The 27,500-nt window shown below is 43.6% G+C and overlaps 3 protein-coding genes across 4 annotated transcripts in view; 2 read left to right on the top strand and 1 right to left on the bottom strand.

Moving 5' to 3' along the window:
• The window catches only part of lama4 (laminin, alpha 4), a 49,890-nt gene extending 47,003 nt beyond the window's left edge, over positions 1 to 2,887 (top strand). Inside the window, exons 37-40 of one of the 2 annotated variants that reach the window (XM_036582547.1) lie at positions 21 to 151; positions 430 to 523; positions 737 to 865; positions 2,501 to 2,887. In XM_036582547.1, the coding sequence (XP_036438440.1) occupies positions 21 to 151; positions 430 to 523; positions 737 to 865; positions 2,501 to 2,646 (500 nt within the window). In that variant the 3' untranslated portion in view covers positions 2,647 to 2,887. The remainder of the gene's footprint in view (positions 1 to 20; positions 152 to 429; positions 524 to 736; positions 866 to 2,500) is intronic. The other variant, XM_036582546.1, reaches the window with a different exon arrangement.
• Positions 2,888 to 5,485: 2,598 nt separating this feature from the next.
• Positions 5,486 to 16,259, top strand: tube1 (tubulin, epsilon 1). Its single transcript, XM_036582545.1, has 12 exons — positions 5,486 to 5,653; positions 7,222 to 7,295; positions 8,478 to 8,530; positions 8,659 to 8,719; positions 9,012 to 9,127; positions 11,165 to 11,286; positions 11,549 to 11,736; positions 12,346 to 12,518; positions 12,767 to 12,907; positions 14,348 to 14,488; positions 14,659 to 14,833; positions 15,445 to 16,259. The coding sequence occupies exons 1-12, from the start codon at positions 5,629 to 5,631 to the stop codon at positions 15,601 to 15,603; spliced, it is 1,428 nt and encodes a 475-aa protein (XP_036438438.1). The 5' UTR covers positions 5,486 to 5,628; the 3' UTR covers positions 15,604 to 16,259.
• A 1,715-nt stretch (positions 16,260 to 17,974) lies between these two features.
• ccn6 (cellular communication network factor 6) overlaps positions 17,975 to 27,500 on the bottom strand; it is a 10,668-nt gene continuing 1,142 nt past the window's right edge. Inside the window, exons 2-5 of the mRNA XM_036582794.1 lie at positions 22,552 to 22,789; positions 21,530 to 21,757; positions 19,964 to 20,157; positions 17,975 to 19,209 (exon numbers count right to left, since the gene is read on the bottom strand). Of these exons, the coding sequence (XP_036438687.1) occupies positions 18,928 to 19,209; positions 19,964 to 20,157; positions 21,530 to 21,757; positions 22,552 to 22,789 (942 nt within the window). The 3' untranslated portion in view covers positions 17,975 to 18,927. The remainder of the gene's footprint in view (positions 19,210 to 19,963; positions 20,158 to 21,529; positions 21,758 to 22,551; positions 22,790 to 27,500) is intronic.

Raw genomic sequence — 27,500 nt, 5'->3', positions numbered from 1 at the left:
TTGGTTCTCTCTGTCTACAGACGACTCCTTCAGCCTGGGGCTGAAGTTTGAGGTGGTGCTGGAAGTGCGCCCCCGTGTGGCCTCAGGAGTGTTACTGCACGTCTTCACTTCAGCAGAACAGTTTCTGACCGTCTACCTCCATCAGGGCCAGGTAACATCACACATCACTCACTGGCCACTTTATTAGAAACAACCACTTTCTGCTTCCACTCACTGGCCACTTTATTAGAAACACCCACCTTGTGCTTCCACTAACTGGCCACTTTATTAGAAACACTCACCTTGCGCTTCCACTAACTGGCCACTTTATTGGAAACACCCACCTTGTGCTTCCACTAACTGGCCACTTTATTAGAAACACTCACCTTGCGCTTCCACTAACTAGCCACTTTATTAGAAACACTTCATGGTGCTGTCTGGTGTTCTCAGGTGATCGTGCAGGTGAACGGTGGAGCTGGGAGGTTCTCCACAGATGTCTCACCCAAAGGGGGCATCTGCGACGGAAACTGGCACAAGATCACAGGTCAGAGGTCGAGAGTCTGATCACAGTTGATCAGTGTTACAGTTAAATATAAAAAATAATTCTCAGTTTTGTCTCTCAGTTCACAGCCTCTCTGCAGTAACTGCTGTTATTATATTGATGAATATTAATCATATATATTTTATGTGTAAATGGATCAGCTAATCAATGCGTGATGTACTGACAGAAACGTCCTGCTGTGTTTGTGATCCTCAGTGATCAGAGACTCTAACGTGGTGCAGTTGGATGTGGACTCTGAGGTGACCCATGTGGTCGGACCAGTGATTCCCATCACCCCCAACACGGAGACCCCCAGAGCGCCCGTCTTCATTGGAGGAGCTCCAGGTCAGAAACTCCAACATACAGAGCGATTAATTAAAGCCAGGAGTGCTTTACAGTTACACATCGTCGCTGCCCGAAGAGAAACATGCGGCTCGGTTCTTCTCAGTGTTTATTCTTCTACATCATTTAAACTTGGCAGCTGATCTTTACACTGTGGGAAAATTTCATGATGAATGGACCAACAGAAACACTGAAATATCACTTAGAATGAAACCTCTTTATGTTAGCTTACAAAAAAGTAAAGACAGTTTTTGCGCTCTCCTTTGCGGTTTCCATTTCTGCCAGAAGGGGGCGACAAAACTCACAAGGCATTTTTTACGGTGAGTTTTATGAACACGTGTTCGAGCAGCTCTGGCTGAAAGGAAAACGTCGTCTTCATCACCATAAATACTTTTCTCCTCCGCGTCTTCCTCTCAGGGTAAAAGAAAAGCACGTTGGACTTGATGTGAAGGTTTCACTGCGTTAAAACTGTAGAAATCGACTCTGTGTGTAAAAACCACAACGACAAATTCATTAATGATGAAAAACGCTGTTTTTTAATGGAGTTCTCTTCACGCAGCAGCGCCTCAGTGCACTGTGTGTGTAAATAAAGTGAAAGCTGAACCGGAGTTTTGGAAAAACGGATCGGAGTGCTCAGTGCTCATGTATAGGAAAGAAATAAATACATTTTGCTCATTGATTTCATGGCTGTTGTTGATTATCAATTATCGAGTGGTCCCAGCTTTAGCTGCAGCCCAACACCGATGCAATTAAGGCGATAGTTCACAGGAACTCTACTTCTCCCAGAGCCCCTCTCTTCACCCCCAAATGTAGTTGATCAGCCAAGACCTGTTTAGTAGAGATGGAAGGATTGATCGTCTGTGTATCGGTATCGGGCGATTTCAGCCCAAATATGCGATCAGCTGATGTTTCTCTAACTGAGACAATCCTGAGAGCCAATCAGTGGCGTAAAACATATGAATTAACCGTATTTAAGGGGTCTCACGCAGGACTGCAGTGATCCTTAAATACGGTTAAGGGGTCACTGCAGTCCTGCGCGAGACCCCTTCGGTCACATGACCCTGCAGTTCCTCATTCAAACACTAGATGGAAGTACAGACCGTCTTAATTGGAGCTTCGTTGATATTCTGTTGTATGAATGCGTTAAAATCAGAGCTCCGTTGTCGTGGCAGCCCAAACAAACGTGCGTCAGGAACAAACACTGACTCTAAAAACGTGGAGGTTAAAGTCACGGCGGGCGAGAGCTGAGAGGCTGTGAGTGACGGTGAGTCACAGCGACTGTATCACTTCATTCACTGTATCACCTCATTTTGAATAAATCGTACGTGGTGTGAATCAGCCTTGACAGTCCAGCCCCGCCCTCGATCGGTATCAGCTATCGGCCGATTGTGCTAAAAGGCGGTCAGTATCGGCCCCAAACACACTGATCAGTCCATCCTGTTTAGTGTCTACAGTTGATTTCTTCAGCTTCCTCGCTGCAGCTATGATGCTAATATAGGACTAAAGCTCTGTGATTGAAGCTTATACCCACCCATTAGCATGGTGCTAACTGCCTCTAATAGCCTTAATTACATGTGGTTTCTGGACTAAACTGGTCTGGAAGCCGTTCTCCTGATGTCTGTGCTGGTTTCTCTGCAGACTCTCTGCTTCCTGTGGGCGTGAGCAGTAGGCGGGGCCTGACGGGCTGCGTGAGGAACCTGTTTGTGGGTGAATCTGCTGTGAACCTCAGCAGGTCGGCGCTGGTCAGCGGAGCTGTGAGCCTCAGCGGCTGCCCGGCCGCCTGAATGCCCGCTGCTTTCAGGAGATCATGACATCATCACTTCCTCTGAGCCGCCTCCTCATCCTGCGTCTGACGTTTAATCACTCAGTCACTCCGGCTGCGTCCCAAATCACACTACACACTTCCTCAAGGGTTCTTTGGCAAAGAAAATGGTTCTATATAGACCCAATGACACTCAAAGAACCCTGTCCATGATTAAATGGTTCTCTGCATGGTGAAATGGTTCTTCAGACTGATGGAGAACGTGCTGTAGATGGTTCTATGTAGAATCTATTTGAAAAGGGTTCTATATAGCAGCAATAAGGGTTTTTCTATTGTGACAAGCCTGACATTGTAATAGAAGAACCATTTTTGGTGCTATACAGAACCCTTTTTGAAAGGTTCTTTATGGATTTATCTACAGCACATTCTCTAACAGCAAACATAAAGGAACAGCGTGCAGACGGTAGACCACGCTAGTGCTCAATTCCAGACTCTGACACCAGTTTCCGGTCCTGGATATTGTGTTCACTGGTTAACTGAACTGGTCACCAGGGCTGCGTTCAGCTGCGCCAAAACGTAGCGAAGCGTTTATTTGAACGTAACCGGTGGAGCGTTAAACACTCTGTTATGTTGTTACCACGGCAGCTGAGAAGGATGTTGTCCACGTCCTTTTCTGATCATTTTCAGATCCTGATGAAACGAGTTTCGATACATATTTAATACTTTAAAACACGTCTTCTGTCATCTTCAGTAGCTGCGTCCAGTAAAGTGCAGTGGCCGCATTTGTAGAAACTTTATGTGAATTCACTGGGCGCTGCCTTTTTAATACAGTGGGGTCCGACGCGCCCACCAAACCAGAGACAGCACACCTCAAAGCTGCACATCGTTTCACACCATTTCAACAAAACAAGTCGTTCATCCCGGAAACTGTGGCAAAACAATGCAGAATGTTTTGAGACTAAACGCACCCCAGGTTTCACTCATAGCACTGATTACGAAATCCAGGACCGGAATGTGGATTCATCCATGTGGTTGGGCACCGCAGCACTGGACACTGTTCAGTCCAAAAACTTTGTCTTTATAGGCGGAGCTGCTTTACACACCGCTCCTCTCTCCTCTCCTCAACAGAGGAGTTGGTTAACTGAGCCCCTGTGATGAAAAACAGCATATGTGGCATTTTTTTATAAAAATCATGTGAGCACGGTGGGGCTTTCTTTACCCAGTGATCAAAATGAAGGGTCACTAAAACGTGAACAAAGCATAATTTGGCTTTTAATGTAAAAGATTGTAGAAAACTAAATAGAAAGCGAAAAAAGGACAGGATGGTTGACATGTTTTTGTTAAAGGGGTTCAATTAATTAATTAATTGCTTAATAACATCAGAAGTTTGATCATCAGACGTGAACATGAAGTGTGCGTTTCAGACGCAGCCATTTAGTTTATAAAACACACCGTCTGTCTGATACTCATCACTAACACAGCACTTCCTCTGTCCTGAGTCTACTGCCTGTCCAGCTCCTCTGTCTGAGAGCTCTAACTGAAGGACACTGAGGTCACCAGAGGAGGAGAGAGGGTCCTGAAGCTGAGCTGAGTGGGAGAACGTTCTGTCTGTTCTATTGTATTAACAGTGTCTGAACTCCTGACCTCTTATTAAACACCTTTTTACGCTCTGTCTCTTCTTAATAAACACCTCTATAAACAACTGCCTGGACTGTGTTTACTGAACACCTTAAATTAGCATGAAAATCTGTCTCAGCACTCAAACAGAGATGCTGAATTACTCTTCACATATATCATATATAACATTACACCATTACCATGCTACAGTACTTACAGGCAAAATGTAGACAAACATAACGTGTTAATTATGAAGACGGGGGCAATGTTATGCAGAAGAATGAAAGGAGTGTTTTAATCAGAATTATTAAGCTCATTAGTAAGGCAGGTCATACAGGCGTGTGGCTGAAATACACAGGCTGCACTACAGATATGAACCAGAGATGTTATGAAGATTCAGTTTAATCTTATAATGAACAGAAGCGTGTGAGTCAGTGAGACAGAGACTTGTGCTGTTTTAGTGAAATTCAGTGAGACTGTATTGTTGGCTGGAAGTGTAAGTTACCTTATAACTTACTGAGTGTAGATCTGCAGCAGCTCAGCAGCAACCAAACGATGTGGATCCAACCTGAACCTACTAACTCTGTTCTTTTTCTACTTTAATAAGAACCGAGCATCTTAAAGGCTCCTGCACACAGCTTTAAGGCATTTAGGAGACTCAGTAAATAAATCTAATTCTGTCTTGTGTAAGGTCTGTTTCAAGATTCAGAGTGCACGGTGGCGCAGTGGGTAGCGCTGTCGCCTCACAGCAAGAAGGGCCTGGGTTCGATTCCCGGCCGGGCAACCAGGGTCATTTCTGTGTGGAGGTTCCTCCCAAAAACATGCAGTCAGGCCTATTGGACATGCTAAAATGCCCCTAGGTGTGAATGTCTGCCCTGCAATGGACTGGCGACCTGTCCAGGGTGTATCCTGCCTTCCGCCCAATGACAGCTGGGATAGGCTCCAGCACCCCACCGCGACCCAGAAGGATAAGCGGGTTAGTTGATGTATGTCTGTATGATGTACAGAACAGACGCGAAAACAGCAACCACACCTTAAAGCTTGTATCTGTATTTGACCGGATTGATCTGGAAATGTTTGGACAGATCTTTATAAACTATAATAATCACGTTCAGAAAACACATGGTCCACTTTCCGGAACTTTCCTGCAGAATTAATTCTGATCTTCATAAAAGACAGGAGAATCAGACCCTCGGCGTCTGTGGATGACGCGCTGCTGCGCTGTGCCGTGACGTCATCGGCGCGCGACTGGTTTGAAGTGCAAGGGCGCGAAGCTTCAGCGGCTAAAATGAAATAAAAAAGTAAAATAAAAAAAAATACAGATTATTAAACTCAAATACGGGGGTTTATCGTTAAAGCAGAGCCGCTGCAGCTCCGTCTCAGCAGAATGACTCAGTCTGTGGTCGTCCAAGGTAAGCGGTGCTGTTAGCTTAGCCTCGTTAGCCTCGTTAGCTTGGCTTCGAGGCGCTTCTTCAAACTTTTAAGGCATTTTCTGTTTTACACTCAGCGCTCCGAGTCTGCCGGGTCCCCCGGTACCAGCAGGCGGAGATAAACTCAGAAATCCAGTGTTTTAAGCGGGATTTTGAGGCTAATCTTACCGAAGCGGTAGCGAAGCTCTGTTGGTAACCATAGCAACAACAACGGCCGCAGCAGTTACTGTCAGTACAGAACCTCTGTTCTAGAGTGGAAACAGAACCGTTCTGTCTTCATTCTTACGCATTTAAAAAAGATGCTTCTGCGGGAGTTCTGAAGGAAAGGCAGTGGCTCTGTTTAGAACCATGAGTTCTGTAGGAAAGGGTTCTGCTGTTGTCTAGTTTCTTTACAGAACCGCACAACACAGTCTCTATCAGTCTGAAGAACCATTTCACCATGCAAACAACCACTTAGGCATGCAGATGTTTCCGTACAGAACTTGTGGTTCTAAATAGAACCGTTGCCTTTACTAGAGAACCTTTGAAGAACCACATTTTTTAAGAGTGTGCTTTCTCTGAGTTAATGTACAGAAATGCTTGGTTATAAGCAGACATAAGCAGCAAAAGTCAAAGGTTAACATACTTATTATAGTTGTTGTGTTGTTTTGGTGAACAAACAATTCCTCCATAACTCAGTGTGTGAGCTGTAAACAGAGAGATTCAGAGTGGTTTGGTGTGAAACGGTTCAGATGTCTTTACCGTGGTGGTGATGGACTGGATTAAACCCCTGGGTAGAGCTGGACAATGTGACAGTATTTATTGTTATCGTGATTAATTGTGTAGCAGTATGGCACAGTATGCTTTTCTCAGCGTGTTGTGGATTTTATCAGTACTTAAAAAAAGCTTCCCAACTGCATGTTTTGATACAAACAGCATACTTTGCCCTGTTTTATTGGATTTAGTGCAGTAGGTGACATATATATATATATATATATATATATATATATATATATATATATATATATATATATATATATATATATATATATACTCTGAAAAAGATGGTTCTACAAAGGTTATTTACTGACGACATTGGTTCTATATAGAACCATGAACACTCAAAAAACCCTTTACATGCTTAAATATTTCTCTACAAGGTGAAATTGATGTGTTGTATATGGTTCTATGTAGCACCAAAAAGTTTATACTATTGTTACGATGTCAAGTTTGTGACAGTAGCAGAACCCTCTATGCTGTTATAAAGAACCATTTTTAAAAAGGTTCTGTGTAGAGATATATACAGCACATTCTCCATCAATCTGAAGAAGCGTTTCACCATGCAGGGAGCCATTTAAGCATGCAAAGGGTTCTTTAATTGTTCATGGTTTTATATAAAACCACTGTCTTTACTAAGGAACCCTTAAAGATCCATCCTTTTTAAGAGTGCTGTTTTCAGACAGAAAGACGGTTATGAAAACGCTAAATAAATAACACAGTGAAACTGAGTAACCCAGGTGTGTTATATTGTATTGTATTGTATATTGTGCTGTTTTGTGTTGTGTTGTCAGTTGGGCAGTGCGGTAACCAGGTGGGCTGTAGGTTCTGGGACCTGGCTCTGAGAGAACACGCACACGTCAACAAGGTAAGAACATTTACTTTTACTTCCGTTCAGATCCTCTTCTGTCTATACAGTCTCCTTCACTTCATAAACATCTTAGATCATCTCAGAATTGCTGGCATAAGCTAATCATTAATAAACACTGCAGTAGTTAGGAGTGTAACGATACGTGTTTTCGTCCAGTGTTTCACGGTTCAGAGTGTGCAGTTATACGGAGAACACACGGTATGCATGAAGACTGATGAACATAATGCAGAACTTCACAAGATTTCACAAGCAAACAGATGTCCTGGTCTATTCTTCAGTGCATCGTGTAACTGCTGCACTGTTTAAGGTGGAACGGGAGAATTTGAACAAGAAGCTGGTGAATAGGAGCCACTTGACTTACACTAAAAGTAAAGTATGTTTGTTCCTCTCCTGTAAAGTTACCATTGTGGATATACGAGGTTTTGCTCTGACAGCAGCGATATACTGCATTTAGCTGTGTTATCAATAAATTTAGTAAAGTGAGTCACACTTTTGAGCATCTTACCCTTTCAGTCGTGACCGGCGCGCTGAATGAGGCACGGCATCTGAAATGTTTAAGGTACTCACGCTTTCGTCACACGGAGCAGAGCAGACGCCCACCACGCTGATCCGATCAGCACCAACCAGCTGAAAATTCCAGCTATATAGAATTAATTAATGTTACGTAAACGCTGATAGCAGCACCGTTTGTCCAGGAGCTACTGACCAGTCAGGAGCCAGTTCCAGTTTAGTATGGGTTCTCGATACCCACAGTACCCACAAATAAACTGTGCAGAATACAGTGCTGCACTCCTCCTGACCACAGGCAACGGTTTGCAAGACATTCTTCAGTCAATTTCTTGCATTGTTCTCCTTCATGAATAAAAACCTTTGGTGCTTGATGAAAATTCTTTGTGGTTTCTTGGTTTGATCAGTTTAAGCAACCATAAATGATGTAAACCACAGGTATTCAGAGAGTTTGGAACAGCGTCCTGTGTAGATCATCACTTCCTGCCCGCTGTCTGCAGTTCGTATGCAAACAGGCTGTCCAGTTAACGTGTATGTCAGTGGTTTTTCATCCCACCTGCAGAAGGTCATGTCATTATTTTCATAATGTTTGTTCGTGTTCAGTCGGACAGCAGTGTGACAGATGAAGCCTCTCACTCACTTTCACACCTGCATGTTGTTTATTCTCCACAGAAAGGAATTTATGACGAAGCGCTGAGCAGCTTCTTCCAGAACGTTGATCCCAGGTAACTGCCTCTCTCCCTCATCTGGGCCTGTTATAAATAACTGATTATTATCATTGATTCAATGCAGATGAAGCTTCACATGTTAACCGTGTTACAGTGGAGTGATGGTGAGTGCTGTGTGTGTGCAGGAGGAGTGATGGAGCAGGTGGAGGAGCTCCAGGGAGCAGGATCTCAGCACTGAGGGCTCGGGTCAGTTCCCCATCTGAACATCCACATAACACAGTCCTACAGATGTGGAGACACAGCTGCTGTTTCAGTTCTCTGATCTACACTGTCAGAGGACGACTACCTGTCAGGATACAAACACCTCCCTTCTACTTCCACTCACTGGCCACTTTATTAGAAACACCTACCTTGTGCTTCCACTGAAAATGTCTGACCCCCCTGATATCTATATCTCTCTCTCTCTCTCTCTCTCTCTCTCTCTCTCTCTCTCTCTCTCTCTCTCTCTCTGTATCTATCTCTGTCCAATTCCCTGTAGGCGGTGTTGGTGGATATGGAGGAGGGTGTTCTCTCTGAGGTTCTACAGGGACCCCTGCGGCAGCTCTTCAGCTCCACTCAGCTCATTAACGATGTGTCCGGCTCTGGAAACAACTGGTGAGGAGCGCCACCCACAGGCCGTGGGTCAGAATACACACACAGCTGAGCTCATTCACACACTGCAGCTTTACTCTGACATCAGTAGCCGAGTTCAAACCCACTTGACTGAACGTTCTTCACACCCTTAAAGACATTCTAATTTCGAGGATCAGGCTGGTTTAAAGGGTGAATAAATAACAAATATGATATAGACAGATGATAAAGGTGATGCCAATGAGGCACCGATAGTAGTTTTAAGGAGCTGATCAATAATATTGACCCGTTAAACAGATTCTAATAGTGAAACAGTGCTTTACTGACTGATATATTCGTTCTCAAATGTCCTAAACAGAAACTTACAAAGTATTGATTAGTGTGAGGAGAGTTCAAACTGAGCTCCTACAGTAAAACTATTTAAAACCATAATGAAGATTCTGTTCTGATCTATATAAACCCAAGATATTACTGTCTCTATTAATAAGCTAAATATATAAACAATCATCATTTTTAGGGTACTTTCTTTTGGCAGGATTCTGTCCCAAACAATAACCTCTAAATTTACACTTCTTCTGTTTTTTCATTTTTTTCTTTAAAGGTTCTTTTTGATTTCTTTTCTTTTAAAGTGAAATAAAAGTTTTGGATTCATCGTCCTTCAAAAAATGCTGTTCCGCATTTTTCTGTCAGTACTGAAACACACCGAGTTTTAGTCTGTGGGCAGAGCCTTATTTTAGCCACGCCCCTGCATTTAGAGCAGGAAGTGAGGCTGCATCCGTGTCCCTCATGGCCACATGGTGAGCAGTTAGATCCCATTGTTTTGAAGTAAATCCCAAAAGTCTGAAAATCAGTGTGGAACATTAAGAACCGTCATATTTTCTGCAGTTCAGCACTTTTTAGTGTTTTAGTGTAAAATATGATGATTTTCTGTGTGAACAGCTGTTCAAAGCTGTGTTTGCTGGTCATGAACTGCTGAGTTTCTGAGCTCAGAATGAGCTAAAATTGTCACTGAAACAGTCACTACTGAAACAGACACTACTGCAACAGACACTACTGACACAGTCACTACTGAAACAGTCACTACTGAAACAGTCACTACTGACACAGTCACTACTGAAACAGATGCTACTGAAACAGACACTACTGACACAGTCACTACTGACACAGTCACTACTGACACAGTCACTACTGACACAGTCACTACTGAAACAGATGCTACTGAGACAGACACCACTGAGACAGACACCACTGAGACAGTCGCTACTGAAACAGTCGCTACTGAAACAGATGCTACTGAAACAGTCACCACTGAGACAGACACCACTGAGACAGTCGCTACTGAGACAGTCGCTACTGAGACAGTCGCTACTGACACAGTCGCTACTGAAACAGATGCTACTGAAACAGTCACCACTGAGACAGTCACCACTGAGACAGTCACTACTGAGACAGTCACTACTGAGACAGACACCACTGAGACAGACACAACTGAGACAGACACAACTGAGACAGTCACTACTGAGACAGACACCACTGAGACAGACACCACTGAGACAGACACCACTGAGACAGACACCACTGAGACAGACACTACTGAAACATTTGGTAAAGTTTGGTAGAGGTATGACTGTTTAGGTAGAGACAGAGTGGAATGTTCAATCATTAGTTTTAATAAAATAATCTTAATTAAGGTTTAGAGTCACTCAGAGCGAAAGGGTTTTAGTCTAAAGTCTAAGATCAGTTAAAAGTCCTGAATGTGTTTCAGCTCTGAGTCTGAACCAGCCCAGTAGAATCACCTGTAGTTGTAGTGGTGCTGTGGGTGGAGCTTAGGGGTAAGAGTAAGATGTTGAAGTTGATTTATGATATTGATAGTGAATCTGTGTGTGTGTGTGTGTGTGTGTGTGTTTGTCTCTGTGTGTGTGTTTGTCTGTCTGTCTGTCTGTCTGTGTGTGTGTGTCTGTGTGTGTCTGTGTGTGTCTGTGTGTGTGTGTCTCTCTGTGTGTGTGTCTCTCTGTGTGTGTGTGTTTGTGTGTGTGTGTTTGTGTGTGTGTGTGTGTGTAGGGCGGTGGGTCATCACTCTTACGGAGGTGTGTATGGAGAGCAGATAGTGGAGCAGGTGCGCAGAGCAGCAGAGCACTGCGACTGCCTGCAGTGCTTCTTCATCATACACTCCATGGGTGGAGGTGAGTCTGCAGAGTTAAAGAGGTGGTTCAGTCAAAAAGCAAGATGTGTTTGGTGTCTGAAGTTTGCTGCTCTAGTTTTATCAGAAAGAAGCTGAAATGAATTTTATATGGATGCACTGAAAAGAAAATAATGGACTTGGACAGAAAAATGACCTGTATACGCTGGTGTATGTATGTATAATGTGTGTGTTTATTCATCTGAACATGTTCGTATGTTGTTCTGTATGATTTTAATCTGTGTATGTCTGTGTGTGTATGTTAGGGACGGGTTCTGGTTTGGGGACGCGGGTTCTGAAGCTGCTTGAGGACGAGTTCCCGGATGTTTGCCGACTTGTTACGGCAGTGTATCCGTCTGCTGAGGATGATGTCATCACTTCCCCCTACAACAGCGTTCTAGCCATGAGGGAGCTCACAGAACACGCAGACTGTGTTCTACCCGTTGAGAACCAGGTATGCTGGAGAGAAAACTCTGCAGACAGAACTTTACCTTCAGTACAGCTTTAAATTCCATGTACCATTCAAAAAGTAGCAGAAAGCGTTTTTTTATTGTTTGCTTGTTTGTTTGTTTGTTCCATTTTCATTTACCTTCCTCTCTGCTGTAAATAACAGCACGTTCACTACTTTGAAAGTAGCCAGCAAAAAAAATTCTGTTTTCTGTGTTAATTTATTATCTGTGTTAGTTTATTAAAAATAGCTCAGTTTTGGTACTAATCAATTATTAAAAATAGCTCAGTTTTGGTACTAATCAATTATTAAAAATATCTCAGTTTTGGTACTAATCAATTATTAAAAATAGCTCAGTTTTGGTACTAATCAATTATTAAAAATAGCTCAGTTTTGGAACTTCAGTTATTACAAATAGCTAATGTTGAACCAAAATAGCTGAATTATGAAACTCATTGATGAGTAACTAGTAAACATGGCTACATTTTGAGACCTGGTGACGGTAAAGTAGTGTGTGAGGCACAGCAGGTTTATTTCTGTAGCCCATTAGTAGTTCAGTAAGCCCAGCTGTGTTTCCTCGTTTCTGTATCAGTGACGTTCCTGTTGTGTGTTTAGTCTCTGGTGGACATTGTGAGTAAAATCCAGCACATGGCCCACAGTGGAAAACCAGGCAGTGTGATAAAGAAGGACTGCACCATCATCTCAGGGCAGGGGGGCGTGTCCAGGACTGAGAAACCCTTCGATGCCATGAACAACATCGTGGCCAACCTTCTGCTCAACATTACCAGGTCAGGAGGTGATCAGAGGATGTTGTTACATTTAGCAGGTTCTCGCCCTATAACCCCAAATCAACCTGATAAAAATGCACTGATACCAACATTCCAAAACCGCCTGATACTGTGTGACGCCCCTCACTCCCGTTCAGTCATCTCTGATCACACACTGTTATCTGTAAACCTGGACTAAATCACGTTGCATCTTTTAAGTTGAAGCTAGATTATGAATGTTGTTTGTTTCTGTTCGGTTCTCTCTGCAGCTCTGCGCGCTTTGAAGGTTCTCTCAACATGGACCTGAATGAGATCGCAATGAACCTGGTCCCGTTTCCACGGTTACACTACCTGGTGTCCAGTCTGACTCCTCTCTACACGCTGGCAGATGTTAATATTCCTACCCGCAGGTATGCAGAGTGAGGACGTTCTGTAGTGAAAGACTGGTTATCTGAACCTCATGCTGCTGTGAGAGCAGCGTTACAGGATTGACCACAGCAAAACTGACGAGATTAGAAATGAAAGGTTTTATTTATGTACTGTATTGAGGCAGACGCTGTTAATGTCATGGTTTTTCGCATGAGTCTTGAGTCAAAGTTGTGAGTCAGTCAGCGTGTGACTCAAGTCTCCGTCTGTGGTATATATGTAGATGTATCGATACTGATGCTGGTATCGGGTATCGGCCTAATACTGCGCTCATTTACTGAACCTCATAAAAATTCACAGATACCAACATTGTGATACCAGCTGATACCGTGTGCCGTAAGGCGAGTGTAGCTGCTGCTCTAATAAACAGACACAGTGGAGGAGGATCTGATCACACAGAGAAGAGTTACTGACTCCGTCACAGTCGGACACAAAGCCGTCGCTCGCTATAAACATTCCGCCTTGGCAGATTCCCACCAGGATACACTGAGAGATTATAGACTGTTTATAAACACACAATCACAATCACTTCCCCAACATGGGTGGAGGAGAAAAAGTCGACGTTTCCTACTAAAGTCAGTAAATGAGACTTTACTCTGATTGACTGAGTAGAATATCGAGATATAAACATTAATACGGTGATGTTTCTGTAAATCAGGCTGCAGAGAGACCGAACTGTCCTACCGTGAACATCAGCGCCTGCTTTATCTTCAGCGCTCAGTGTTAGCAGCGCTGCTCAGCGTCTCAGCGTGTTTGCTCAGTACTCGGTTATTCTGAGTGAATCAGCTTTATTGATAACGGTCTGTAGACAGAGCGTCTGTAGAGGCTGCGTTTCCCGTAGCAGGTCAGTCAGACGGAGCGTTTCGTACAGTGTGAGTTTATAAATCGTAGCTTTGTCTGAACACGATGGTCTATTCAAACGGACAGTGAGAGTCACCAAAGAACAAGAGCTCTAACATCACACAGTGTCTGTCTGGCCTTAGGGGACATTCATCTACAGCTCAACCAGCCAATCAAACGGCTCCAACAAGACGGAAAACAAGCGTGAGCTCCTCGGATGCATCAGCCTCGGATGTGATTCCTGCTGTTGCTGTGCTGCTGCTGAAAGAGACAGATGAGGATCGAAACTATGAAACCTACTTTACTTACAGCTGACGGGGAACTAAACCTCCACTGCAGCGCTGCTCGATCAGAGATCACTGATGTAGCAGAGCGAGCTAACGACCTTCATTAACATCAGATAGACTTAATGATTTAACTGTTGAAGTTCATTACACTCATTTACACTGACAGGTACTTCATTCTGAGTAGGTACTCAGTGTGATTTCGGACTCCGTATCACTGAGGAATAAACACTAAAAATAGTCGTATTAGTGCATCATTAGTAAACACTGTGAAATACTGTATGTGTTTGTGATCTCCAGGCTGGATCAGATGTTCACTGATGCCTTCAGTAAAGACCACCAGCTGATGAGAGCTGATCCCAAACACAACCTCTATCTGGCCTGTGCTCTAATGCTGAGGGGCAACGTCCAGCTGTCTGACCTCCGCAGGAACATTGAGAGGTTACTGTCCATTTCACTGTTCTTCTCTATATGGATCTCCTCAGTCACACTAATTCTGTAGAGACTGTAAAAATGCTGATTCAGCTTCTCTCTCTCTCCCGCTCTCTCTCTCTCTCTCTCTCTCTCTCCCGCTCTCTCTCTCTCTCTCTCTCTCTCTCTCTCTCTCTCAGGCTGAGGCCGACTCTGTCGTTTGTTCAGTGGAATAATGAAGGATGGAAGACGGGTCTGTGTTCAGTTCCTCCTGTTGGTCACTCTCACTCTCTGCTGGCTCTGGCTAATAACACCTGTGTGAAGTCCTCATTTACAGAGCTCAGAGAGCGCTTCGTCAAGCTCTACCGCAAGAAGGTTCAGTCATTAACACAGCCACGCCATCACTTACACTTACAGTAGAGAAGTACACAGTGTTTCTAATAAAGCGGCCAGTTAGTGGAAGCACAAGGTGGGTGTTTCCAATAAAGTGACCAGTTAGTGGAAGCACAAGGTGGGTGTTTCTAATAAAATGGCCAGTCCATGGAAGGACAAACGCAAGCTGATGTAATTTTATATGGTAAAAATTAGACTCTGTAGTTTTTGGTGGAAGGTCCTTTTCTGATTGATGATTGTCAGTTCCCAAGTGTTAATTATAATTATTCTTAATTGTCAAATTTCTGAAAAATAAACAGCAGAAAGTTTTTAAACAAAAGTTTTTAACAACATTAAACAAACTACACAAATGAACCTTATGTTTAATGTTAAAGTGCAACCTGAACCAGATAAATAACACAATCGCTCGATTTTCTTTAGATGAGATTTAACATCTAAAGAGACGTTTAAACGTGTCAGTGTTTTATTGCTGAGATTTCTGCTGATCATGTATTCATATATTAATGATATATAATGATAACAATATGATAATAATATATAGAATGGGCTCTAATGTGGGTGTGTGTGTTTGTGTGTTTGTGTGGGCGCTGTAGGCTCACCTGCATCACTATCTGGCTGTGGATGGGATGGATGTGGGAGGGTTCAGTGAGGCTCTGAGCTCTCTCTCTGCTTTGATAGATGAGTACAGTCAGCTGGACTCCACCAAAACAGCCCCCACCCAGGATCCCCCCAGACTCAACATCGCCACCTAACATCCAGGACCCCCCAGACTCAACGTCACCACCTAACGTCCAGGACCCTCCCAGACTCAACTTCACCTAATGTCAAGGTCCCTCCCCCCCCGAGACTCAACATTGCCTAACGTCAAGGACCCCCCAGACCCAAATATTCACATAATGTCAAGGACCCCCGCAGACTCAATACTGCAACGTAACGTCCAGGACTTTCCCAGACTCAACATTGCCACCTAATGTCCAGGACCACTCTAAGACTCAACATTGCCAACTAACATCCAGAACCCCCCAGATTCAACATCACCTCTTAATGTTCAGGACCCTCCCAAGACTCAATATTGCCACCCAATGTCCAGGCACCCTAAGACTCAACATGATTCTCCTAACGTCCAGGAACCCACAGACTCAACTAGGACTGCACAGCCTCTTAACGTCAAGGACCCCAGACACCTGATTCATAACTAATGAATTTCTAGGTTGTTTCTATGAATGTATGAGTCGACTGCAGTAGCTCCTCATGGTGCTCAGTTACATGCTGTGCATGTCGAACTGAAGGTTGTAAGTTAATCAGTTATTGAGGTATTTATTATAATGTATGTAGTAATTATAATGTATGTTTGTTTACAGTTTTCTGGGAAGGTTGCACACAGTTAATTAAACCACAGGATCACTTACTCAGATTCTGTCTTTCATGTTCTTTATTAATTCTGGATACAGCAGCTTTTCAGATGTTCAGACTTCGTTGTCAGACTACAAAAAGTCAGTTTTACATCGTATAAAACAACCTTATTTCTGAAATCCTGTTGCAGAAACAGAAGCTGATTGTTTTTTAATAAAATCGATTAGTCGCTCTGTGAATGATTTCTAATCTTCTGATTGTTTATTGTGTGATATTAAATATTAAGGTGCTTTTTAAGTGGAAATCTTTTAATTACACTACTGATCAAAACATTAGTCACTGCTTTCAGTTTGATCTCCAATGTTTTACTTCTATAGTACTGATTATAGTACTGATGGTGTTTTGTTGCAAATTAATATCCAGAATGAAGAACTAATTTAATATCCAGAAAGAAATTCAGAGTTAATATCCAGAATACATCACATTTCAAAAGTGATAAAACTCCATCAGAAATCAGGGGGGAATAATTACAGTACTGTTACTGTCTATATGTTCATACAATACAGTAATACTTATACTAAATCATTTTTGATGATATGGGCTCATTACATAAGAACACTTAATTTTCAAAACGTACCGGTCACTCCATAGAGAGTCTATAGAGTCCATATATAAAAATAAACAGTAGTTTAGCCCCGCCCATTCAGCCTACAGCAGACTCTTTTGCTACATAAACTCCAGTAGAAACTTGAATATTAAATATAACACATTAAAATATTTTTTGTTTTCTGCTGTATAAATCTATGTTAAGTTTTTACTGTAGATAAAAAATAAAAATAAGCATACGTGATCCAGACAAAGTGAACTTGGTGTGGGTTATTCCTGAAAATAGAGATGGATCAGAAAGTGATAGTTACTGAAATGATTTCTGTTATTTAATGAATTTGCCAGACGCTCCTGAACATGAACTAAAGTCTTTATTATATCAGATGTGAATAACAGGCTGGATGTGAGTTCAGATTCATTCGTCTATGATATAAATAACTTACAGTATAAACAGACTGATAGCTGCATTAAAGATGTGACACATACAGTTTTCTATATGATTAGTCCAGACTCTAAAACCATAAACACTGATTACATTAGTGTGAAGGAGACAAACAGAAGAGGCAGAACTACAGAAGCCGTCAGAGCTGCTGAAGTAAAAACTGCAGATCTTTACAGATCAATAATCAGGACACGTCATCAGAATAACGTTAAAATGTGAGTTAAGCTGCTGTTACTGATGTAAAAAAGGTCAAACAGAACTAAAGTGTGCTAAACAGTAAGTAGTGAATACTGCGAGAGCGCCCCCTGCTGTTTATCAGACCGTTGCTGCTCCCCAGTTTCAGTCTCCATTTCCCAAACGCTTTAGCCGAGCGCGCTAACGTTACTCCTCCTAATAAACAGACACACGTTCAGCTCCGTCTCCTCATTATTCACCACCATCACTGTAATATTTCATCATCAACATTAACACACGAAGGTGATCAGAGGGGCGGTGGAGATCGAGTCTGCAGCGTCTGAGATCTTTAAAACGCAGAGTTAGAAAAGAAAATCATCTCACAGTGAAAGCAGCGTTTTACAGTAGGAATAAATGGAGCTCATTATGCTGGTAGTGAACTATGCTGCTGACTCAGCTGCCTAAAAACCATAGAAACGGACCTTAAACAGAAGTGAGGACCCTGTTGGGGTTCATCCTAAAGTTAGGACAGGATTTAGGAGGTTCAGTCTAGTTAGGATGTTTGTATGATGCTGTTTTCTTATCTGGAGTTCATGATGAGATTATGAAGGTAGGAACTGTTATTCTGGAATAGCTGCTGTCCGAAATTCAGTCCAGACTGAAGTTGTCATGGAGACCAAACACATCAGATTTCGGAGTTAAGCTGTTTCTGTAGTACGGCTCTGATCGCTGTCTGATTTCTGCAGTTATCTATTTTGATGGGTTGCGACTTTAATTTTATTCGTGCCGGTTATTCACTTTGATTGACAATCAGTTATTAATCAGAATGTGCCTAAATTAGCCTCTCTAGTTGCAGTATGTTTGTGTTTGAGTGTGTTGTGTGTGTATCACCCTGAATTGTAACACATCTGTACCTGCAGCTCTAAGAACATCCTGAGATTATATGTACGTGTCATTAAATGTAGCTCTGAGCTCCAGTTCTCAGATTGTTATACATCCTTTATGTATAATATGCAGTGAGGAACCTTTCTATGAAAAATATACATATCTGTAATATTCAGTTCATCTTCATTTAATATAATAATCAAGCTTGTTGTACTGAACTTCTGCTCCTGTTCTAGATAACTGACTGTGAATATGAGTCGTAGCCTAAGCAGTGTTCCGGTTAGTTGTTAGGAGTGTTAAACAGTGGCAGCAGCTCTGTGCAGAACTCTGTACTGAAAGAGTCTCTGTAACACTGATACACACGAGATCAGATACACGATAATGACTGATACAGACTGAACAATAAAACACCTGGAATGACTTTTACAAGCTTCACATGTCTGTGTTTAATCTAGAACCGGCCCAGAAGGTTCATGTGAACCGGCCTCAGCTTACACACTATTAGAAATCCCATAGATGTGCTAGCAGAAATTGTGTTTGGCTGGTTTTTAACGTTTATGGTACTGAAGCCCTGATTCTAACGGTTCCCCACTCATAACGTGTGTTTGTGTCTGTGTTACAGTAAGTACAGATCGGAGAACATGTCCCCCGGCTGGTCGCATTTCCTCTGACACACACAGGAAGTGATCCACTGCATCTTCCAGTTCACGATGGCGCCCCCTGTGCAGCGGAACTGCACCTGCACCGCTCTGGACTTGTTGGGGACGCAGCAGCGCCGGTCGGTGCAGACGCCGCAGAAGGTCGGACGGTACTTCTTAATGCTGGTGCAGCCGGACAGCGAGAGCTTCTCCGCTTTCCTGGCCTGGAAGGTGGGCTTACAGGTCTTTCCTGCTGGAATCTGTGTGGAGGAAACAATCAGGAGCTCACTTTCAAATTAGTGCACTAATTAAAAAACAGTAACCCCTCAGACGTCCAGGAGCAGTCCAGGCCTGAACGGAGCCAGCAGCTTGTTTATATCAAACCGATGTGTAGCAATAAAAATGATGTCACAGACTTTGTGTTGGACACTTTTCTAGCAATAATTTAATATTTTGTGAATTGTGTGCGTATTGTCGTTTGTTGCCTGGCGTCTGTCGTGCAGATTAGTCTGTAGTGCAAACTGCTCATGATTGATCACATGATGCAAACTGGCCTTAGACTGATAGAGCACCTTGCTTTCTCGTTAAAAAATCACATTCATCGATAACATCATCAAATCCCCCTCTCCTTACCTACAGATTAAAATACTGTTGTATTTTGGTCTTTATGCTTTTTTAATATTAACTGTTTCATTGAAAATCATATATATGCGTGTATTTGTTTTAGGGTGGGGAGTATTATTGAATATATATATATTCATTATGATATTATTATACGTTAATTATCATATATAAATATATGCATATATGTACCTTGAGTTATATATACTTGTAATATATATACATATATATATATATCACCTGTCCATCATCAACAATATCCAATTACATCACCCGATCGCCCAGGCCAAGTTCAAAAATAGCACCTATAACCTAAAAACCCTGAAATATTTAGTTTTATTCTGAATTATGTATTTTAATAGTGACTTCCAAACTATCGTTTTAATATCGTACCTTGATGTTTTTCAGGGTCTTCTTCTCGCAGGGTCTGAGCAGACACAGCCGCTGCTCCTTCCTCATCTCGCACTTGCCGTTGTCGTTGGAGATGCGGACGGAGATGCCGACGCCGCAGGTCTGTGAGCACGGAGCCCAGGGCGACGTCTGCACCAGGCAGTTCTTCTTCCAGGCTAAAGGAGGATCCCTGTAAGCTTGTCATGTTACAGTCACAGTCACCTCACTCCTCACCAGCACACGGCATGCTAGCAAGCTAGCATCTCTAAAGAGGAACTCGGCTGATTTCCCACAATTTCTGCATGATTAAATCTGCATTTCTGCATAATTAAACTGTAAACAGAGTCATTCGGAACGGTTCAGAGAGGTTTGGTGTGAAACGCTCCGTTCTAGATAAACTTACCGAGTCAGACCTGTTCACAGTGGTGGTGATAGGAACCAGACGTCCACCTCTAAAAGCTCCCTCACAGAAAGTTCCTACATGAAATGGTTATGAATTCACTGCCTGATGACTGAGACACTGTTTTATGATAGTTTAGAGAACTTAAACTCCATTCATGGTGGAGGGATACATGCAGGGCGCTGTGAGGCAAAATAGTCCCCAAAGAAAACTTATTATTTCAGATTTTTCACTATTTTCCATCATCAACATTCCATATAAACTCAGAAGACTCGTGTAGGTTCACTGGTGGTTCTGGATAGTAAATAAAATGTCTATATTTGTGTTGTAGTCATGGCGACCCCTGGTTCCTATCACCACCACTGTAAAGAGATCTGAACCATTTCACACCAAACCGCTCTGAACCTCTCTGATTACACCTCACACACTGAATTATGGGAGAAATTTTGGAAAATTGGTGGAATTCCCCTTTAACACAAGTCACACTCACTGCACTTCATGTATGGATTATAGCATGAACTTAAAAACATTGTCAGATTTATTAAAAACGTGACTTTTTATCATGGAAGGTAAACATCTGACAGTAAGGGTGGGCGATATGACAAATATAATATCACGATACTTCAAGAAGTTTCACAACACATAACATCAATATATTTATTTCTGGCATCAAGTAAGATTTAGTTTAACAAAAAACAACCAGAACAGCCACATTTACATTATATATAAATATAAAAATACTGAAAAACTATCAGTACAAAGATTTTATTCCACATTTCACATTCTGTGCTGCACTTAATCCACTTTAACACGACTGATTATGCTCTCGTTTACGGCTGAACGATTCATCGTTCTTATATTGAAATTGCAATTTGAAAAACTACAATTTTCAAATCACAAGAGCTGCAGTTTTAATAACAGCCTCTATTATTAACACGGTTGTTTTAGGCTTTGTAAACAGAGCTTGTGGTCTGTGAATGAGTTGGTCCAAACAGGTGAGCAGTCAGCTCTGCTGTCTCTGTAGTTAAATCTGCCGTCTCTCGTGTTTCAGCACTGACGTTATCGACAGTGCAGCCAGAAAAGCATGAAATGATGAAGGTAAATAGGGTCAGACTGCCCACCCGTATCCGAGGGGGTGTGTACCTGTGTGGGCGGAGCCTCTCTCTCACCTGACATGGTCCTGTAGGTGGTGTCCTGCTGGTGTTTGGCCTTCAGCCCAGCAGGGGCGCTGCTCTGCAGCCCAGCCGGACTCAGCATGGCGGCGGGTTTCTGTACGAACGCCGGCGTGCAGCCAATAGCGCCGCCGATGCAGACGCACTTATACAGCGGGTTCGGCTGGAAAGACTGACCGTTATCGTAGTGGGCGCCGTTCATATCGCAGCCCACCGCCATCAGGTCTGCACGGGGGGAAACAGTCGGTTAGAGAGAGTTCAGACGCAATCAGTTACCCCTCCTCCTCCTCCTACTCCTCCTCCTCCTACTCCTCCTCCTCCTCCTACTCCTCCTCCTCCTACTCCTCCTCCTCCTCCTACTCCTCCTCCTCCTCATCAGTACCCCAAATGTTAACTTGTTAACTTTACAAGAGAGAGCAAAAATGTTCTCAACTCTGATTCCAAGCCTATTTAAAGCATTTCTATTGGTCCATTCACTATGAAACATTTACACTAAGTGCAGCTGCTGTGTACAAATGAAAAAAAATATAGATAAATAAATAAATTAGTGAGTAAGTAAGTAAGTAATATATATACATATGTATTCTAGGCCTGATGGTTTCTGGGAACTAAAAATATGCAGTGTAGAACCGTGTGTATTCAAACTGTACAGACATTGTAGTAATACTCTTTTTACATCGTTCAGTTTTACTTGGCAATAAAAGGGTTAAAATCTTGATACGTCCCAACAGGAATTCCAGACACAGTGAACTCTCTCATAATTGGGAAGTATTGGTTCTGGTTGTCGGCCCTGTGTTGTGGCATAAGTGGGCGGGGCTAAACTGCTAAGTGCTGTAGGCTGAATATATGTAAATGTGCCAGTTTTGGTGGCATTGTTGGAGCCTAGTTTCCATGCATGGACCGTTTTTGAAATGTCGACAGTGTTTACGTACTGAGACAGACCCTTTAAACTCTACAGAGGTTCTTCAAACGTGAAACGGTTCTTCAATAGCACCAGCATCCCTTGGATGGACACTCACATGCACAGATGCCGTTCTGGAAGCGTGGTTTGTCTCTGGAGAAGTCACAGTACATGCCTTTGTGGGGGTCACACACGTCCCTCTCGTTGCACGGTTCTCCGATCTGCCGGGCGCAGCTCTTACAGCAGCCGCAGCCGTCCAGCACCGCGCTGACCCCCGGAGCGCACTGCGGCCGCACGGCGGGGCATTTACACGGCCAGCTGCACAGCTGAGGGTCTGCCTGCCCCCCGCGTGCATACTGCACACAAACAGCACAGTCACATTAAAGATTTAGTGCCATCTAGTGGTGAGGTTGCAGATCACAACCAGCTGAATCCCCCTCCCTCACCCCTCCCTCTCCAAGCGTGTAGCAGAACCTATGGTGGCTGAATGGGTGGAGCTAAACTGCTGAAGGCTGGATGGGCGGGGCTAAACTCTGTGGACTGTATGTACTGGAGAGTGTACAGTTCATTCTGAATGTATCAGTGTTTATGTACCACATTAAACTGTGAGGAGAGGTCAGTTTTCCAGGGAATGGGCTCTTTAAACTAGTGCACACTAACAGCAGAAAGAGCACCCCCTCCCTCCTCCCCCCTGTGTGTACTGTAGGGTATTGATATGAGTCTGTGAGCAGGTCTTAAAGTGAACCTACAGACGGAGCCTCACATAAACAGGCAGCTCCTTCATCTGCTCCTCCACCACTGAGCAGCCCAGCAAAGAAAACAGCAGACACATTCCAGCAGTACAGCACACGCACTGTCCCACCATACGGCACGTTTCAAACTCCTCTTTTAAAAATGTGTTTTTCTGTGATATGAGCCCTTTAATAGTTTACAATAACAGGGTTACAGTAGTGACACTTAGATTACAGCTGTTATAACTTAAACTAACAATGCAAAGTAATGTCACCAGTAAAGGGAGCCTACCTACCATACAGAAGAGATTCATGTCTCCATTGTATTGTATGGTAGACAGCATCACTACTGTAACCCTGTTATTGTAAACTATTGAAGGGCCTATGGGGGGCCTATTTAAGGGCCCATGGGGGGCCTATTAAAGGGCCCATGGGGGACCTATTAAAGGGCCCATGTCACAGAAAAATACTTATTTTGAAATAGAGTATTATGAGTATTATTTGATGTATTATGTAAACACTGTCACACGTTTTGAAATGTGCCGTTCCATCTAGGGAAACTATTCATCTTACAGCTGTGTAGCCCCCCCCATTCAGCTTACAGCTGTGTAGCCCCCCCCATTCAGCCTACAGCTGTGTAGCCCCCCCCATTCAGCCTACAGCTGTGTAGCCCCCCCCATTCAGCTTACAGCTGTGTAGCCCTGCCCATTCACCTAAAGTTATTACAATTGTTTTTTTAAACGAGGTACAGTTCAGGACAGCCAATCAGAACCCAGCTCATTTGCATATACCAGTCTTAAAGACACTGTAACAAAACAGCCTTTTTGAATGTGAGGGATAACGAGTCTGGAAACGATCTCAGAGAGAAAATAAAACCCAAGAAAAACATAAGATATGGACTCTTTAATATTCAGCGCATAAACATAAAGGTAGAGTAGAGGTGAAAATCTCAGCAGGAGAGAGAGAGAGATGGAGAGAGACAGAGAGAGAGAGGGAGAGAGAGAGAGATGGAGAGAGACGGAGAGAGAGAGAGAGAGAGACAGAGAGATGGAGAGAGACAGAGAGAGAGGGAGAGAGATGGAAAGAGACAGAGAGATGGAGAGAGACAGAGAGAGATGGAGAGAGACAGAGAGAGGGAGAGAGAGATGGAGAGAGACAGAGAGAGACGGAGAGAGAGAGAGAGAGAGATGGAGAGACAGAGAGAGAGAGGGAGAGAGAGGGAGAGAGAGAGAGGGAGATGGAGAGAGACAGAGAGAGAGGGAGAGAGATGGAGAGAGACAGAGAGAGGGAGAGAGAGATGGAAAGAGACAGAGAGAGGGAGAGAGAGATGGAAAGAGACAGAGAGAGGGAGAGAGTGAGAGAGAGAGAGGGAGGCCTGCTGAGGCTGATCATTGACTCTGCAGTGAAAGCTCTCTCAGTCTCAGTCTGAGTCTGCGCTCTGTTTGTGTTTAGCCGCAGGAATAAAGCTCCGTCTGTCTGAGCGCTAATCTCACTGCGCTACGGCGTTTCGGCCTGTTTTATATCTGAAATCCTCTCAGCTCACATTTAACACAGAACTACAGCCAAAAACTACCCTTTAACATCATCTGTACGCTGCAGGATCAGTTACTGCACTGCCTGTTGAATTACACTGATAGCCTTTATCTATTAGTTACATCACTAGTTAACTCTTCACTGGCTGCAGTGCAGCCTTAGCTCAGCGCAGCCTTGGCTCAGTGTTAGTCTTAGCTCAGTGTTAGCCTTAGCTCAGTGCAGCCTTAGCTCAGTGTTAGCCTTAGCTCAGCACAGCCTTAGCTCAGTGTTAGCCTTAGCTCAGCACAGCCTTAGCTCAGTGTTAGCCTTAGCTCAGCACAGCCTTAGCTCAGTGTTAGTCTTAGCTCAGTGTTAGCCTTAGCTCAGTGCAGCCTTAGCTCAGTGTTAGCCTTAGCTCAGCACAGCCTTAGCTCAGTGTTAGTCTTAGCTCAGTGTTAGCCTTAGCTCAGCACAGCCTTAGCTCAGTGTTAGCCTTAGCTCAGTGTTAGCCTTAGCTCAGCACAGCCTTAGCTCAGTTTTAGCCTTAGCTCAGTGTTAGCCTTAGCTCAGCACAGCCTTAGCTCAGTTTTAGCCTTAGCTCAGTGTTAGCCTTAGCTCAGTGCAGCCTTAGCTCAGCACAGCCTTAGCTCAGTGTTAGCCTTAGCTCAGTGCAGCCTTAGCTCAGCACAGCCTTAGCTCAGTGTTAGCCTTAGCTCAGCGCAGCCTTAGCTGAGCACAGCCTTAGCTCAGTTTTAGCCTTAGCTCAGTGTTAGCCTTAGCTCAGTGCAGCCTTAGCTCAGTGTTAGCCTTAGCTCAGCGCAGCCTTGGCTCAGTGTTAGTCTTAGCTCAGTGTTAGCCTTAGCTCAGTGCAGCCTTAGCTCAGTGTTAGCCTTAGCTCAGTGTTAGTCTTAGCTCAGTGTTAGCCTTAGCTCAGCGCAGCCTTAGCTCAGCACAGCCTTAGCTCAGTGTTAGCCTTAGCTCAGCACAGCCTTAGCTCAGTGTTAGCCTTAGCTCAGCACAGCCTTAGCTCAGTTTTAGCCTTAGCTCAGTGTTAGCCTTAGCTCAGTGTTAGCCTTAGCTCAGCGCAGCCTTAGCTCAGCACAGCCTTAGCTCAGTGTTAGTCTTAGCTCAGTGTTAGTCTTAGCTCAGTGTTAGCCTTAGCTCAGCGCAGCCTTAGCTCAGCACAGCCTTAGCTCAGTGTTAGCCTTAGCTCAGCACAGCCTTAGCTCAGTGTTAGCCTTAGCTCAGCACAGCCTTAGCTCAGTTTTAGCCTTAGCTCAGTGTTAGCCTTAGCTCAGCGCAGCCTTAGCTGAGCACAGCCTTAGCTCAGTGTTAGCCTTAGCTCAGCACAGCCTTAGCTCAGTTTTAGCCTTAGCTCAGTGTTAGCCTTAGCTCAGCGCAGCCTTAGCTGAGCACAGCCTTAGCTCAGTGCATTACCTGTTTATTTCCTACTTGCAGTGCCAGCTGGCTCTTTATATATTACACTGCTAGCAGAGTTAGCTCTGTATCTACTAGTTACAGTGCAGCCGTTTACAGAAAGATCTACAGTAATGAAATTAGAAGCGATAAGATTTCTTTGAGCTGTATAATCTAATGATCTGTAATCTAATAATCTGTAAACTGTGTTCAGTGATGATCTATAATATTCCCTCCTCTGCATGATGTTGCTGCAGTGCTCTGCTGCAGTGCTCTGCTGCAGTGCTGAAGCAGGGATCCTGTATAGAGTGACTGAAGGTGTAGATGTTAAAGGCTGTTTTTCTCTGTAACTGTGAGCAGATGTAACTCTAGATCCGCAGGTGGGGGGCGTATCTGACTCTACTTCCCAGGGTCGCAGGAGGTCACAGCAAAAATCTGGAACCCCACAGTCAGATATTTCTCACAGTGTGAACAAACGCAGACGTCAGGAACACTGCAGAGACTCGCAGAGTGAGAGAACCGTAACAGTGACGCACCAGAGCCCGACTGCCACAGAACCGCCTGAGCCCCCCCGCCTCAACCATTACAACCAGCCTGGACATCCCTCTTAAACAGGAGGGGTCTTCATGGGTTCTTTAGTTAAGGCAATGGTTCTGTTTAGAACCATCAGGACTGATGGAGAATGTGTTGTATATGGTTCTATATAGACACATATGGTGCTATGTAGATAAAAATGGTTCTATGTAGAAGTCATGGTTCCAAGTAGAACCATTGTCTTTACTAAGGAACCCTTGAAGAACCATTTTTTTAGGGGTGATATTTGGTGTCTGAAGTTTGAATCTCTACTTTTAGCTCTGGAGCTACAAGGCTAATGTAGCTAACATGTAATGGAGCTAATGAGCACTGATTAGCGTGGTGCTAACTGCATGGCTAAACCCCACTGTGTGCAGGAGCTCAGTATCTCTACCAGACTTGCTTGTTCAGCTGTGCTGATGTTCTCTCTGTGTGGAACACTGTAAAATCTTGGTGACGCTTTATTTTTGGGTAAACAAACCCTCTGGTGAAACTTTTAGTTAGATTTTGGATTTAGAACCTTTGCGGTTTATGAGGAGTCTGGCCTCTTCCTATTTTCCTCGTTATATCAAAAACAGGACTGCAAAACAGCAGAGGGCGCCCACGAGCGAGTCCTCAATGAATGGGTGTTAATGGAGCTAAACGGCTAAAAACGAAAAGTTAAAATAGTTCCTAATCACTCAGAACTTTCCTTTAATTTTAGGAAGTAGAAGGATGAGTTTCACTAAAACTACTACTGAGCGCTGATTGGTTAGCATTACTGCTACTGAGCGCTGATTGGTTAGCATTACTGCTACTGAGCGCTGATTGGTTAGCATTACTGTTGCTGAGCGCT

This window comes from Colossoma macropomum, unplaced genomic scaffold (assembly GCF_904425465.1).
Source record: "Colossoma macropomum unplaced genomic scaffold, Colossoma_macropomum, whole genome shotgun sequence".
NCBI lineage: Eukaryota > Metazoa > Chordata > Actinopteri > Characiformes > Serrasalmidae > Colossoma > Colossoma macropomum.
This window is presented reverse-complemented; position numbering and strand designations above follow the sequence as displayed.

What these genes read in the sequence shown, in the direction of transcription:
- tube1 (XM_036582545.1), top strand. Translation starts at nt 5,629, where the DNA reads ATGACTCAGTCTGTGGTCGTCCAAG. An exon ending in GTTAATATTCCTACCCGCAG is followed by an intron (nt 12,908 to 14,347) that starts GTATGCAGAGTG and finishes TGTGATCTCCAG; the next exon opens with GCTGGATCAGATGTTCACTG. An exon ending in TCAAGCTCTACCGCAAGAAG is followed by an intron (nt 14,834 to 15,444) that starts GTTCAGTCATTA and finishes TGGGCGCTGTAG; the next exon opens with GCTCACCTGCATCACTATCT.